At 46.0% G+C, this 16799-nt stretch overlaps 1 protein-coding gene across 1 annotated transcript in view; it reads right to left on the bottom strand.

The window, feature by feature from the left end:
* Positions 1 to 258: 258 nt before the first annotated feature.
* The window catches only part of ARHGEF16 (Rho guanine nucleotide exchange factor 16), a 66049-nt gene continuing 49508 nt past the window's right edge, over positions 259 to 16799 (bottom strand). Inside the window, exons 10-15 of the mRNA XM_067472774.1 lie at positions 15809 to 15901; positions 10453 to 10610; positions 8447 to 8647; positions 5911 to 5984; positions 3811 to 3912; positions 259 to 1434 (exon numbers count right to left, since the gene is read on the bottom strand). Coding sequence (XP_067328875.1) covers positions 1295 to 1434; positions 3811 to 3912; positions 5911 to 5984; positions 8447 to 8647; positions 10453 to 10610; positions 15809 to 15901 — 768 coding nt within the window. The 3' untranslated portion in view covers positions 259 to 1294. The remainder of the gene's footprint in view (positions 1435 to 3810; positions 3913 to 5910; positions 5985 to 8446; positions 8648 to 10452; positions 10611 to 15808; positions 15902 to 16799) is intronic.

Raw genomic sequence — 16799 nt, 5'->3', positions numbered from 1 at the left:
AACAACATTAGAGTTATGAAGTATCAACAAAAATATTGTTATGGTTGGGTGTCACCACAACATGAGGAACTGTATTAAGGGGTCATGGCATTAGGAAGGTAGAGAACCACTGCTCTAAAAGGTCACCAAAGATAAACAAAGGTAGTGAAGACAGGAGGATCTTCTATCAAGCTGGTGGAGATGACCTTCTTGTCCCACATGGTGACAATGTGAAAGCCCAATATCCTACCAACTAAACGGAAGAGAACTGAGTCCAGGTTGTGAAATCACTGCTCATTTATTAACCCAACTGAGTCACATGCAATACACAAGAGTGTGCCTTTACTCCAAAGTGTTGACGTTGGAGTCCATAGACGAGGAACGAGCCAGAAATTATTGAAAAATGGGATTGGGGTGGTTTAGTGCTATTCACAGACTGGTTCCTACCCATGAGACACTCAGCTATGGCAATGCAATTGGTCTCCAAGAAACAATAAAAACATGGTAATCGTATGATACAGATATGGCACTTGGGGGGTGGGGTGGGCGGAGACATGCCAGTGCTACGGCACACAACTTGAGACATACTCCGTAACTGACAATGTACTGAAATGGATGATTTGCATGCAAATGGTGTAAGAAAGGAAAAAATAACCCAAAACATTGGCCAGCTTCCTTTATGGGACAGGCCCTAAAGCAACACACGTTGGCGCCGTTTAGCAATGTGCAGTTGTGCAACTGTTTGCAAAGCAGGCTAGCCTTGCACAACGATACCGCAAAGAGAAAGAGCCACTGGACACATGTAAGCCAGGAAACAGGAGATGGAAAAGGCATCTTCAGCTGGGAAAACCAATCATGTCCACCTTCCTTTGGTTTTGGAGACTGGGATTCTTCGTTGCGTGGCAGGATCTGTTATATGGGATGGGAGCTTCCATTACGCAACATGACGTCTTGCTCATGTTGCGGTCCCTTTACATCGTGTGCCGGAGATGTGTCTCTCTCTTCCATATTGCAAGATCCCAATTACCTTCAGACTTACACTGAGCAAAATATCCCATCCAGATGGTGTAAATAAAGGTTGTTGCACATGCTGGTCTACTTTCAGAGTCAACTATCTGGAGATGGGTTTAATCCTGGGGTGCTGCTCAGTTAGGCTCAGTTTTGGAGCGGCATTCACCCATTTTTTCACCCTTCCAGTCCTGTCCCTTTAAAAAACAAAGGGAAGCTCACTTCCAATCCCATTAGTGTCAGGACTCAGGTGAGTTGCATCCGATCCCAAAGTGCTCTGGTGTACGAAGGTCTGCTAGGACCCACCTTATACGTCCGTTTCGATCCGCAGCCGCTCCATGCGCTGCACGTTGCGCTCCACGGTGCTGCGGTTGGTGATCTCTTGGGCACAGCTTTGGGGAAACCAGCCTTTCTCGCCGTCCCGCAGACGCTCCCCTAAGTACCAGCCTAGGGCAAAAGAGGCAACGATATCAACAGCAAGAATGGGATGTGTGGATTAAATGAAATTGTGTGATTGGGGTCTGGCTAAGGGTTTACTAAAGCTTGCCAAGGCTGGAGACACCATCCTAAGAAGTTTGGAACCTGGAAAACTGTATTACGCGGAAAACTGCATATACGGCTCCGGTCCAGCGTACCTGTCCGAACGTATCTCCTTCTACGTCCCACCTTGGAGCTTAAGATCCTCTGGGAAGGCCCTGCTCTCGGCCCTGCCTTTGTCTCAAACACGTTTGGCGGGGACGAGGGACAGGGCCTTCTCGGTGGTAGCCCAGCAATCACATCTCCTTCTATGAACCGGTGCAAACTCTAAGATCTTCCGGGGATGCCCTCCTCTCGGTCCCACTACTGTCTCCAGTGCAGTTGGTGGGGATGAGAGAGAGGGTCCCATCCCTCCCCTCCTTTCGTAAGATCTTGAAGACCTTGTGGTTTCAACAAGCCTTTGAAAATGGCCAGTTCTAACTCAGCCCTAGACATTGTCGAATACGGCCTTATTCTTCCTACCAATTACCCAGATCATTTTTTCTAGTCGGCCCTGGACTCAAGGCTGTCACTTGAGTCCGTACCACAGACCCGTACCAAATATTATTGTTGCCTGCCATAGCATTGCATTTAACTCCTGGGGCCCCTAGAATTTTTGGGCTTGCACAAATCTTGGCCCGGCCTTTAAATATTTTTTTGAATTGCCTTGAACAGGCAGGATTACTTTTAATATATGTGTGTTATGGTGACAATTTTTATGCATATTTTGTTTTGTTAATCTTACGGTTATGTTGTTTTTACTTTGTATGTTCTGGGTTTTTACCTGGGAACCACTCTGAGTCCCCTCGGGGCTATATAAATTATTATTATTATTATTATTATTATTATTATTATTATTATTAAAAAGGCTGGGCCAAGGCTAGTGCAATTTGTAGAGGACCAAGGAAATTAGGTACAATGCTATGACAGGCAACAACAATAATAGGTAAAGTCTATGGCTGTTCATAGCAGGAAGTAACCTGGATAATTGGTAAAAAAAATATATAGCCATATTCAACAATATCTGAGGCTGAGCTAGAACTAGACGTTCTCAAAGGCTTGTCTAAACCACCAGGTCTTCAGTCTCTTACGAAAGGAGGGGAAGGATGGGGTCTCTTATTTCTTTAGGAAGGGCGTTCCAGAGGCGGGGGGCCACCACCGAGAAGGCCCTCTTTCTCATCCCCACCAACCGTGCTTGTGACAGTGGTGGGAGCGAAAGGAGGGCATCTCTGGAAGATCTTAAAGTTCATACCGGTTCATAGAGGGAGATGCGATCGGGAAGACAGGCGGGGCTTGAACTGTTTAGGGCTCTATAGGTCACAACCTGCACCTTGAATTTGGTTCGCCAACTTATCGGCAGCCAATGAAGCTGTTTTAATAGGGGTGTTGTATGCCCCCTATAGTTTGCTCCCGTAAGGAGCCTGGCTCCCGCCCGTTGTACCCGTTGGACCTTCTGAGCCGTCTTCAAGGGCAGCCCCACATAGAGTGCATTGCAATAGTCCAATCTGGAGGTAACCAAGGTGGCCAAACCAGACTTCATGAGGTTTGGTTGCAGCCAGCGCATTAATTTGAGTTGTGCAAAGACCCTTCCGGCCACCGCCGACACCTGAGCATCAAGTGACAGCCTGAGTCCAGGAGAATCCCCAAGCTATGGACCTGCGCCTTCAGGAGGAGTGCAACCCTGTCGAGCACAGGTTGCCACCCAATACTCTGGTCAACCCCACAACTGACCAGGAGGACCTCTGTCTTTTCTGGATTAAGCTTCAACCTGTTAGCCCTCATCCAGTCGATCACAGCAGTTGGACACTGGTTCAAGGTCTGAGAGGCTTCCTTGGAGTTTGGTGGAAATGAGTAGTAGAGTTGGGTGTCATCTGCATACAGATGGAACCCAACTCCAAAACTCCGGATGACCTCACCCTGTGGTAGATATTAAAAACACTGATCTAGGGGGACAGAGATCAGTGTTTTTAATATCTACCACAGGGTGATATCTACCACAGGGTGATAGATATCTACCACAGGGTGATAGATATCTACCACAGGGTGATAGGGTGGCCTGAATGAATGCAACTAACTCAAGATCTCCCTATAGCTTCTCACAACCTGATTCCGAAGAGATCCTAATCTGAACCCAAGAATCCTAGAGTTGTGCCATCCAGTCCAACCCCATTTTGCCACAATCAAAGCCCTCCTTCCAGCCTCTCTTCAACAACCTCCAGTGAAGGAGATGTTTTGAATCTCCTGCTTTTGTACCTCATCCACTGAAAAGTCCTTCCATCGGGATGTTCTCGCAATGCTACTACTCACCCTCCTCTCCAGCCAGGACCAAGACAACATCCGCCTGCTGCAGGGAAATCTCGTCCGTCTGCTTGGCCATGAACGCCCGAGTAATCTCAACTTGCTTGAGATCTTGGAAGAAAGAAGAACACATGTTTCTAATTGGTTTATTGAAATCAGAGGTGTCAAACTCATTTTCAGTCGAGAGCCATCTTAGCAATATGGTTGCCTTCAAAGGGTTGTTGAATCCATAGACAGAGAATCCGTGGATATACCGTGGATATAGCCTGGAACCCCAGGTCTCGGCAGTGGTCAGGGGAGCTTTTGCACAACTAAAACTTGTGTGCCAGCTGCGCCTGTACCTTGGGAAGGCTGACTTGGCCACGGCAGTCCACGCTTTGGTTACATCCCGTTTAGACTACTGCAACGCTCTCTACGTGGGGTTGCCTCTGAAGACTGCCCGGAAGCTGCAGCAAGTACAACGCACGGCAGCCAGACTACTAACGGGTGCTGGGTACAGGGAGCACACCACTCCGCTGTTACACCAGCTCCACTGGCTGCCAGTTAGCTTCCGAGCACAATTCAAAGTGCTGGTGTTAACCTATAAAGCCCTAAACGACTCCGGCCCGGTTCACCTCTCCGAACGTATTCTCCCCTACGAACCATCAAGATTGCTAAGATCGTCTGGAGGGGCCCTGCTCTCAGTCCCACCAGCCTCACAAACGCGGCTGGTGGGGATGAGGGACAGGGCCTTCTCGGTGGTGGCCCCGCGACTCTGGAACTCTCTCCCACCAGAGGTTAGAACCACCCCAACAATCCTGACATTCAGGAAACAGGTAAAGTCGTGGTTATGGAGACAGGCTTTCGAAGAATGAGACAATGATCTGGATGGAAGACGGTGTATATTCGATTTTAGTATGACGACTGACCACTGTAGTTTTAAATATATGTGCTTTTTAAATGTTTTATTGTAATGTGTATTTTGATATTTTACCGATTGTATGTGTTTTTATGGTTGGAAACCGGGCTGAGTCCCTCTTATGAGGTGAGAAGCTTGGTATATAAAACTTTGAAATAAATAAATAAATAAATACCTTCCCAAAGCCAGAGATGAAGCACCGCCTTCAGAAGCCGGAACTGAAAGGAGAAGCCTTTGCCTTTGTTTGTGTTTGTGTGTCTCCTTGTATATGATCGTAAAGGCATTGAATGTATTTACCTATGTATTTTAAATGCTGTAATCTGCTCTGAGTCCCCATGGGGAGAAGGGCGGAATATAAATAAAGTGTAGTATTATTAATAGTATTAGTATTATTACTAATAATAATACTAATGAGCCAACAATGTGATGTGGCGGCAAAAAAAGCCAATGGGATTTTGTCCTGCATCAATAGGAGCATAGTGTCTAGATCTAAGGAAGTAATGCTACCCCTCTATTCTGCTTTGGTTAGACCACATCTGGAATATTGTGTCCAATTCTGGGCACCACAATTCAAGAGAGATATTGACAAGCTGGAATGTGTCCAGAGGAGGGCGACTAAAATGATCAAGGGTCTGGAGAACAAGCCCTATGAGGAGCGGCTTAGGGAACTGGGCATGTTTAGCCTGAAGAAGAGAAGGCTGAGAGGAGACATGATAGCCATGTATAAATATGTGAGAGGAAGCCACAGGGAGGAGGGAGCAAGCTTGTTTTCTGCTTCCTTGGAGACTAGGACGCGGAACAATGGCTTCAAACTACAAGAGAGGAGATTCCATCTGAACATTAGGAAGGACTTCTTGACTGTGAGAGCCGTTCAGCAGTGGAACTCTCTGCCCCGGAGTGTGGTGGAGGCTCCTTCTTTGGAAGCTTTTAAGCAGAGGCTGGATGGCCACCTGTCAGGGGTGATTTGAATGCAATATTCCTGCTTCTTGGCAGAATGGGGTTGGACTGGATGGCCCATGAGGTCTCTTCCAACTCTTTGATTCTATGATTCTATTAAGGCTTGCCCAAAGTATTGCAATGAGTTCATGGTCAAGCATAGTGCAGAAGGATCATACGTAACAGCCTTGTAAACTACGGTTAGACCTGCCATGTTGTATTCCCAACAGAAATGGCACGAAGCCAGTAAGGTTTCGATACCCCCAAAGCTATACCTCCTTTGTTTGCAGCGCTCGTCTTCTTGTCCTCCCTGTGTGTCAGGGCCATGATCCATCGGGCGCGATCGCTCCTGCCAAAAGCAAAGAAAACAAGTGCAACACATTACAAAACAATGCAAAGTCCAGCACCACATTGCCCAGATAACCAAACAGAGAATAATAATAATTCTCTGTTATTTATTTACCTTACTTCTATACCGCTGTTCTCAGCCCAAAGGCGACTCACAGCGGTTCACAACAAATACGAACAGCAAAAATTCAGTGCTACAGTATAGAGACAGTTAACAACCTAACACATTACACAATTAATAAACAGTTACTACAATACCCATTCACTGTCGTCTCGTCATCAAAAACATGTTCCAGATTCGTCATCCATTGTTCCATTCCAGTGTTCATTAACCAATCATTGCACTAATTATTCGAACGCCTGCTCAAACAGCCAGGTCTTCACTTTTTTGCGGAATACCATTAGAGATGGTGCTAGTCTAATGTCCGTAGGAAGGGGGTTCCACAGCCAAGGAGCCACCACCGAGAAGGCCCTATCTCTCGTCCCCGCCAGCCGAGCTTGAGAAGCAGGCGGGATCGAGAGCAGAGTCTCCCCGGAAGATCTCAAAGTCCTGGTGGGTTCATAGGCAGAGATGCGGTCAGATAGGTAGCTTGGGCCGGAACCGTTTAGGGCTTTAAAGGCCAACGCCAGCACTTTGAATTCAGCCCGGTAGCAAATCGGTAGCCAGTGGAGTTGGCGCAACAGGGGGGTTGTATGCTCCCTGCGCTCCGCTCCTGTTAAAATCATGGCTGCCGAGCGTTGCACTAGTTGGAGCTTCCGAGCTGTCTTCAAAGGCAACCCCATGTAGAGAGCGTTGCAGTAGTCTAAACGGGATGTAACCAGAGCGTGGACTACCGTGGCCAAGTCAGACTTCCCAAGGTACGGGCGCAGTTGGCGCACGAGTTTTAACTGTGCGAATGCTCCCCTGGTCACTGCCGAAACCTGGGCTTCCAGGCTCAGCGATGAGTCCAGGGTCACACCCAAGCTGCGAACCTGCATCTTCAGGGGGAGTGCGGCCCCATCCAACACAGGCTGTAACCCTATGCCCTGTTCGGCCTTTCGACTGACCAGGAGTACCTCTGTCTTGTCTGGATTCAATTTCAATTTGTTCGCCCTCATCCAGACCGTCACAGCGGCCAAGCACCGGTTCAGGACCTCCACAGCCTCCTTAGTAGCAGGTGGGAAGGAGTGACAGAGTTGGACATCATCCGCGTACAGATGACACCGTACCCCGAAGCTCCGGATGATCTCCCCCAGTGGCTTCATGTAGATGTTAAACAACATGGGAGACAATATTGAGCCCTGAGGAACCCCACAAGACAATAGTTGTGGGGATGAACAGGTGTCCCCCAACAACACCTTCTGAGACCGACCCTCGAGGAATGACCGGAGCCACTGCAAAACAGTACCTCCAAGACCCATCCCCGCAAGGCGTCCCAGAAGGATACCGTGGTCGACGGTATCGAAGGCCGCTGAGAGGTCCAGCAGCACCAACAGGGACACACTCCCCCTGTCGAGCTCCCGGCGCAGATCATCCACTAAGGCGACCAAGGCTGTCTCGGTACCATGTCCCGGCCTAAAGCCAGACTGTGCCGGGTCTAGATAATCCGTATCTACCAAGAATACCTGGAGTTGTGAGGCCACCACATGTTCCAAGACTTTGCCCAAGAAGGGGAGATTGGAAACTAGCCGATAGTTGTCGAATTTAGTGGGGTCCAGTGATGGTTTCTTCAACAGCGGTTTTATTATAGCTTGTTTTAAGCTTGCTGGAATCTTGCCTTCCCGAAGGGAAGCATTAACCACCACCTCCACCCACTCAGCCAATCCCCCTCTGGCCTCCTTTAGAAGCCAGGATGGGCAGGGGTCCAGGATGCATGTGGTTGGCCTCATTCCTCCAAGTATCTTGTCCACATCCTCGGGTTTCACCAATTGAAATGAGTCCATCAAAACTGGACAAGCAGGTGCTCGTGTTACATCCTCAAGAGACTGCCATTAACATGGTATCCAGACCAGAACGGATCAAAGCGACTTTGTCTGCAAAGAACTGAGCAAAAGCTTTACAGCGAGAAGTTGAATCGTCAGGGTTCCCACCTTGAGCAGTGGGATTTAAAAGGCCTCTGACAATTCGGAACAGCTCAGCCGGACGGTTCTTTGCAGACGCAATAGTGGCCGCAAAGAAGGCCTTCTCTGCGGCTTTTATTGCCGCGGCATATGCCCTTAAAAAGGACACAAACCGTGTTCGATTTGGCTCACTAGGGTTAGTTCAAACCCTACAATTATATTAAGTTGTATACTGAAGGGTCTGTGTGCCACGTTTGGCCCAGTTCCATCAAGCCACAGAGGAGTCTTTATGGGACAAACCAACCAACCAAAATATATACTTAGATAGATAGATAGATAGATAGATAGGGTTCACAGAAGATCCCTTTCAAGGCATGTATATCTCAGTAGGCTGCTGGAACATCGCTGGCAATACGGACTCACAAGGTTTCTGCCGCCAACACAATCGTCTCTTGCTTGCCTTCGCTGTCCCTGTTCATGGAGACCCGGAACAAGTGGACGTTGCGGGAGATGCCGCTCGAGCTGGGCTTCCCAGACGGAGATGAAGGAGCATCTGGGTTTTCCATTTTCTCCACCGAGATTTGGTCCAGCATGGCGTAGTTCAGGACCGTGTAACTCTCCTCGCTGCAATGGGCAAAGGGAAACAATATCAGGCAGAGCTGGGACAACTCTGCAAAAATGAGACAGTCCATGGGATCGACAAAAAGGAGTGAATGATGATCCCATCAAGAATGAAACGGTGTATTGTCATTCTAAGTCTAGCTCCCTGGGTTTGGTTGCTAACAAAGGTCCAGGTCTGATTGGTTCTTGGTGATATTATTATTATTATTATTATTATTATTACATTTATTATAGTATGTTAATTATATATATACTAGCTGTATCCGCCATGCGTTGCTGTGGCCAACCTTACCTCCCTCTTTCTCTCCTTCCTTCCCTCTTTCCTTCCTTTCCTCTTTTTTCTTTCCCTATTTCTCTTTTTTCTTCCATCTCTACCTGTTTCTTTCCTCCCTTTCTTTGCTCGTTGCTTCCTTCCTTCCTTCCTTCCTTCCTTCCTTCCTTCCTTCCTTCTTTCCCTCTCTTTTTCCTTTCACTATTTTATTTCCTTCTCTCCTTCCTTTATTCTCTACCTTTCCTTCTTTCCTTCCTTCCTTCTTTCCCCCTCCTTCTCTTCTTCCTTCCTTCCCTCTTTCCCTCCTTATCTCATTACTTCTTGACTGTCTCATTTAATATTGTATTTATAGCTTACATAGAAAGAAGGAAAGGAAGAAGGAAGGACGGAGGGACAGGAAGGAAGGAAAAAGAAAGGGAGTGAGGGAAGGAGGAAAAGAAGGGAGATGGATGGAAGGAAGGAAGGAAGGAAGGAAGGGAGGGAGGGAAAGGAAGGAGGGGGATGAGAGAAGGAAGGAAATGAAGGGGAAGTAAATAAAGAAAGGGAAAGAAGGAGGAAAGGAAGGGAGGGAGGGAAAGAAGGAGGTACAGGAAGGAAGGAAGGAAGGAAGGAAGGAAGGAAGGAAGGAAGGAAGGAAGGAAGGAAAGAAGGAAAGAAGGAAAGAAGGAAAGGAAGGAGGGGGATGAAGAAAGGAAGGAGGGAAGAAAATGAAGGGGAAGGAAATAAAGAAAGGGAAAGAAGGAGGAAAGGAAGGGAGGGAGGGAAAGAAGGAGGGACAGGAAGGAAGGAAGGAAGGAAGGAAGGCAGGAAGGAAGGAAGGGAAGGAAGGAGAGGGATGAAGAAAGGACAGAGGGAAAGAAATGAAGGGGAAGTAAATAAAGAAAGGGAAAGAAGGAGGAAAGAAAGGGAGGGAGGGAAAGAAGGAGGTACAGGAAGGAAGGAAGGAAGGAAAGAAGGGAAGGAAGGAGGGGGATGAAGAAAGGAGGGAGGGAAGAAAATGAAGGGAAAGGAAATAAAGAAAGGGAAAGAAGGAGGAAAGGAAGGGAGGGAGGGAAGAAAAGAAGGAAAGGAAGAAAGGAAGAAAACAAGGGAAAGAGGGAAAGAAGGAAAAGAAGGAGAAGGAAGGAAGAAAAGGAAAGAAAGAGGGGAAGGAAGCAGAGGGAGGAAAGAAGGGAAGGGTGTGAGGGAGAGAAGGAAGGTCCTTCACTCAAGCACAGTCAACCTTCCTCGCTTCCTCCTCCTCGTTCCCTTCTTCCTTGCCTGGGGGCTCCGCTGCTGCCGCTGCCACTCATCCGCCCCTTCCTCTTCCAACAGGGAAAGGAGGAGGAGGAGGAGGCTGCCCTCCTGACATAGCAGGGAAAGAGAAGGGACTCCATGCGGCAAGCCTCCACCTCCACTCCCATGGTGCCCACTCTCGCTTGTGTGTGTGTGTGTGTGTATGTGTCCATGCACGCACGAGCCTGGCTCCTCATGCTTTAGCGGCCGGCTGTTTCTATCTATCTCAAGGTGCCCTTTTCCTTCTCTCTCTCTCTTTCACCTCTTTTTCTTGGTGATGATCAGGACGTCGTTGAAGACGAAGAGATAGCAGGCCCCACGTCCAGAGCCCTTCCGGAAAATCCCTCCTTCTTCCGCCAGCAGCAAGGAGAGCTCCCCTCTTTTCAGCAGCCACCGAGATGCGGAAATCAATGGGAAGTTCTAAAACAAACACACACGCATATGAGTCAAGCAACTGGGATTCAACTGGTGGGATGCCATTGAGACCCATCATCGGACTGGACAACTTTGGAGTCAGCAGCATGAGGGACCTCCAAAGGCCATCCAGTCCATCCCCCTTCTGCAAGGCAGGAAGACAGAATTACTATATTATTATATTTTATTCTTATAGTTTTTGTTGTTGAGTTGGAATAGATCCCTAAAAGGACATCCAGTCTAACCTCTCCCACCAGGCAGGAAGATAGAATTACTATTATATTATTAACCATTAATATCTATCTATCTATCTATCTATCTATCTATCTATCTATCTACCATCATCTTGAAGTTGGAATAGACCCCTGAAAGGACATCCAGTCCAACCTCTCCCACCAGGCAGGAAGATAGAATTACTGTTATATTATTATCCATTAATATCTATCTATCTATCTATCTACCCTCATCTTGAAGTTGGAAGAGACCCCTAAAGACATCCAGTCCAACCTCTCCCACCAGGCAGGACGATAGAATTACTATTATATTATTATCCATTAATATCTATCTATCTATCTATCTATCTATCTATCTACCTACCTACCTACCATCATCTTGAAGTTGGAAGAGACCCCAAAGGACATCCAGTCCAACCTCTCCCACCAGACAGGAAGATAGAATTACTATTATATTATTATCCATTAATATCTTTCTCTCTCTCTCTCTCTCTATCTATCTATCTATCTACCATCATCTTGGAGTTGGAAGAGACCCCAAAGGACATCCAGTCCAACTTCTCCCACCAAGAAGGAAGAGAGAATTACTGTTATATTATTATCCATTAATATCTATCTATCTATCTATCTATCTATCTATCTATCTATCTACCATCATCTTGAAGTTGGAAGAGACCCCTAAGGACATCCAGTCCAACCTCTCCCACCAGGCAGGACGATAGAATTACTATTATATTATTATCCATTAATATCTATCTATCTATCTATCTATCTATCTATCTATCTATCTATCATCATCATCATCTTGAAGTTGGAAGAGACCCGAAAGGCCATCCAGTCCAACCTCTCCCACCAGACAGGAAGATAGAATTACTATTATATTATTATCCATTGATCTCTCTCTCTCTCTCTCTTTCTCTCTCTCTCTCTCTATCTACCCTCATCTTGAAGTTGGAAGAGACCCCAAAGGACATCCAGTCCAACCTCTCCCACCAAGAAGGAAGAGAGAATTACTGTTATATTATTATCCATTAATATCTATCTATCTATCTATCTATCTATCTATCTATCTATCTATCTATCTACCCTCATCTTGAAGTTGGAAGAGACCCCAAAGGACATCCAGTCCAACCGCTCCCACCAGGCAGGAAGATAGAATTACTATTATATTATTATCTATTAATATCTATCTATCTATCTATCTATCTATCTATCTATCTATCATCATCTTGAAGTTGGAAGAGACCCCTAAAGACATCCAGTCCAACCTCTCCCACCAGGCAGGACGATAGAATTACTATTATATTATTATCCATTAATATCTATCTATCTATCTATCTATCTATCTATCTATCTATCTCTATCTATCATCATCTTGGAGTTCGAAAAGACCCCGAAAGGACATCCAGTCCAACCTCTCCCACCAAGCAGGAAGATAGAATTACTATTATATTATTATCCATTAATATCTATCTATCTATCTATCTATCTATCTATCTACCTTCATCTTGAAATTCGAAGAGACCCCAAAACCCATCCAGTCCAACCTCTCCCACCAGGCAAGATGATAGAATTACTATTATATTATTATCCACTCTTATCTATTATTATCTATTAATTATTACTATTATTGAGTTGGAACAGACTCCCTAAGGCCATCCAGTCCAAGCTCCTTCTGCCAGGCAGGAAGACGGAATTACTATTATTATTATAATCCTTTGTTGTTGTTGTTGTTGTTGAGTTGGAAGAGACCTCCAAAGGCCATCCAGTCCAACCCCCTTCTGCCAGGCAGGAAGACAGAATTACTATCATATTATTGAGTTGTTGTAGGTTTTTTTGGGCTATATGGCCATGTTCTAGAGGCATTCTCTCCTGACGTTTCGCCTGCATCTCTGGAAAGCACCCTCAGAGGTAGTGAGGTCTGTTGGAACTAGGAAAAGGGGTTTATATATCTGTGGAATGACCAGGGTGGGACAAAGGACTCTTGTCTGTTGGGGCTAGGTTTGAATATTTCAACTCACCACCTCAATTAGGTATTAATGGCATGGCAGTGCCTGGGGCAATCTTTTGTTGAGAGGTGATTAGCTGACCCTGATTGTTTCCTCTCTGCTGTTTTGCTGTTGTAATTTTAGAGCTTTTTAAAATACTGGTAGCCACATTTTGTTCATTTTCATGGTTTCCACTTTCTGTTGAAATTGTCCACATGCTTGTGGATCTCAATGGCTTCTCTGTGTAGCCTGACATGGTGGTTGTTCGAGTGGTCCAGCATTTCTGTGTTCTCAAATAATATGCTGTGTTCAGGTTGGTTATCAGTATTATTAATCTGGCTACCAGTATTAAAAAAACTCTAAAATTACAACAGCAAAACAACAGAGAGGACACAATCAGGGACAGCTAATCACTTCTCAACAAAAGATTGCCCCAGGCACTGCCAGGCCATCAAATGCTAATCAAGGTGGTCAGTTGAAAAATGCACACCTCGCTCCAGCAGACAAGAGTCCTTTGTCCCACCCTGATCATTCCACAGATATATAAACCCATTTTCCTAGTTCCAACAGACCTCACAACTTATGAGGATGCTTGCCATAGATGCAGGCGAAACGTCAGGAGAGAATGCCTCTAGAACATGGCCATATAGCCCGAAAAAACCTACAACAACCCAATAATATGATAGTAATTCTATCTTCCTGCCTGGCAGAAGGGGGTTGGACTGGATGGCCTTTGAGAGTCTCTTTCAACTCCATAATACTAATACCAATACTACTACTACTACTACAACAACAACCCAGTGATTCTGGCCATGAAAGTCTTCGACAATAGATCATATTATTATCCTCTATCTATCTATCTATCTATCTATCTATCTATCATCATGGAGTTGGAAGAGACCCCCAAAGGCCATTCAAACCCCTTCTGCTGGGAAGGGAGAGCACCATCAAAGCCCTCCCTGACAGATGGCCATCTGGCCTCTGTTTCAAAACCTCCTGAAACCAGAACCTTAGCCAGGACAGAAAAATGGCTCCCTGTGACTTAGACTGGGTTTCTTCTCTTAGCAATAACCTCCTAAATAAACAAACCCAACCCGAATTAAAAGAAGACGGGATTTATTTACAAAGCAAGGGATGGATTAGGTAGCTATTTACATAGTAGCCTACTAAGAAAGGGTTTTGCAAGCAGACAAGGTGAGGCACGAAAGGTACGTTTCCAATATGTAGGCAATATGTACCTAAGCAGAGTACAATGCATGGTTGTTAAGGTACGACATACTACACACTCCCAGAGGTGAACATCCCAGCCTATCGAAGGATGAGAGCTTTGCAGCCTTCAACAACCCTCTGGAAAGCCTTCTCTACTCTGCTTGAAAGTAAATAAGTGTTTAAATTGGAAGTGTTTAAATAGGAAGTGACTTCTGGTGTTTCCACCCTGGATTTAGACTCCCGGATATGCCAAATGTAGTTAAGTTTTAGTTAAGTTTTAGTTCCGCCCTTTTTTCCAGGTTCAGGAGGGAAAGGGAACCGTTTTAGTTCAGTCTCACAGTTGGAAGCTCAGCTACAGGACGTGAAAGTTTTCTACCTGTAGAGAAGCTTCGTTTCTTACAAAGTCTGGGGAAAAACAGTCCCAAAGCTCTGGCTGGGGAATTTACAGCCTCACAGCTTATGCCAAAAGTATCAATTTCTGGTTTGGACCCCAGCAAGGTCTCACCTTGTGTGCTGGTACGGCTGTACCAGGAGCTCCAAACTCCCTTTCGTTCTTTGAGCGTTTGCATGTGCTTGTTCTGGCCATGCATTTTGCAGTTGGATGGTTCCTGCTAAGCTGCAATCATGGGGCTAGCCACCTGTTTATCATCGTTAAGTTTTAGTTCCGCCCTTTTTTCCAGGTTCAGGAGGGAAAGGGAACCGTTTTAGTTCAGTCTCACAGTTGGAAGCTCAGCTACAGGACGTGAAAGTTTTCTACCTGTAGAGAAGCTTCGTTTCTTACAAAGTCCGGGGGAAAAAGTCCCAAAAGCTCTGGCTGGGGAATTTACAGCCTCACAGCTTTAAGAACAGTCTCTTAAGAAAAGTTTTTAAGAGAAACAGCTTTACAGCCCTTTTTTGCAGGTTCAGGAGGGAAAGGAAACCATTTTAGATCAGTCTTACAGTTGGAAGCTCAGCTACAGGAAGTGAAAATTTTCTACCTGTAGAGAACCTTCGTTTCTTACAAAGTCTGGGGGGAAACAGTCCCAAAAGCTCTGGCTGGGGAATTTACAGCCTCACAGCTTTAAGAAGTCTCTAAAGAAAGGCTTTTAAGAGAAACAGCTTTACAGCCCTTTTTTCCAGGTTCAGGAGGGAAAGGGAACTGTTTTAGTTCAGTCTCACAGTTGGAAGCTCAGCTACAGGACGTGAAAGTTTTCTACCTGTAGAGAAGCTTAGTTTCTTAAAAAGTCCGGGGAAAAACAATCCCAAAAGCTCTGGCTGAGGAATTTACAGCCTCACAGCTTTAAGAACAGTCTCTTAAGAAAAGCTTTTAAGAGAAACAGCTTTACAGCACAACCCTTGTTGGGGTTGGAGAAACGGACCTACAACTTCCATGGGAAAAATCCTAAGGACTCCAGCTGGAAGTTCTTCAGAGCCTTGGCTGGTAGGTCTACTCGGGTACCCAAGAAGCAATTTGGAGCCGGGAGTAGGGCCCACATCAGCAAAGTCTAGAAAGCAGATTATCCAAAGAGGGGTTAAAAAGGGTTTTCCTCGTAAAGGAAATAAATAGTTCTCCAAGCAAGTTTGTAGACAAGTTAAGAAGCATTTGTTTGATTTGTTGAAGATCTAAGATTGTTTGTTGAAGACCTAAGCAATAATAAACTTTGAAGCTTCTAAAGACTTTGTATAGGAAAACCCATAGGGCCTCTCATCCGAGGCACCCCGGCTTTCCGCTGGGCACAAAGAGCACATCCTGTTCAAAAGCCAATTGCTATAGGCCCAGCGCGTGACAACACACCTTGATTTTCCCAAACGCCAGCTGCTTCTGCAAAGTGCACATTTGCTCCGTCCGCTCCATGGTGTGGGCACCTTCGTTGCACTGCTTCACAAGCTGGAAAGCAAAGAGACACACACAAAGACATTTGCACACTTGCGGACCACGTTTGCACATTGAAGCCTTGCATACAGCACAGCGAAAGTACATCCGAATGCGAAGGATGGTTTAACGGTACCAATGACCCTATTTATTCAAATCTAATGCTCACCTTTTTGCGCTAAATTATTTTGACAAAATTAGGGTGCGTAATACGGCCATCTTAATGCTGAGCGAAAGCCAAAGGGGAAGCGGCTTCAGGAGCCCCTGGAGCTCCTCTTTGAGGGACCTCATCTCCAATTTAATGGCCGTGGCTCAATGCTACGCGATCCTGGGATTTGTAGTTGGGTGAGGCTTCCACATCCTTTGGCAGAAAAGGCTCAAGATGTTGTTAAACTAAATAATAACAACAACAGCAAAAGCAACAACACTATGTGTTGTCGAAGGCTTTCATGGCTGGAATCACTGGGTTGCTGTGAGTTTTTCAGGCTGTATGGCCATGTTCAAGATGCATTCTCTCCTGAAGTTTTTCTCACATCTATGGCAGGCATCCTCAGTGGTTGTGAGGTCAGCCCCCGGCATCAGCCCTAGCTTCTGCCTATCTAGCAGCTCGAAAATAATAATGTGAGTAGATCAATAGGTACTGCTTTGGCAGGGAGGTAAAAGGCATCCATGCAGACATGCCGGCAATTGGATCAAGAAGGTGTCCACTGACAACAGGCTTCTCGGCATTGAAAATGGAACAAGAGCACCTCCCGATGGCTGGAGTTGAGCACAGCCTCCAGATGCAGGAGATGAAAAGGAAGCCTTTGCCTCTGTCTGTGTACTGTCTATCTTTGTTGTTAATTGTATAATGGCAATGACTCCCCGTGACTGAAGTTGAGCACAGCCTCCAGATGCCGGAGATGGAAAGGGG

This window comes from Anolis sagrei, chromosome 13 (genome assembly GCF_037176765.1).
Source record: "Anolis sagrei isolate rAnoSag1 chromosome 13, rAnoSag1.mat, whole genome shotgun sequence".
Taxonomy (NCBI): domain Eukaryota; kingdom Metazoa; phylum Chordata; class Lepidosauria; order Squamata; family Dactyloidae; genus Anolis; species Anolis sagrei.
The sequence above is the reverse complement of the archived record's forward strand: the minus strand, read 5'-3'. Positions and strand labels throughout refer to the sequence as shown.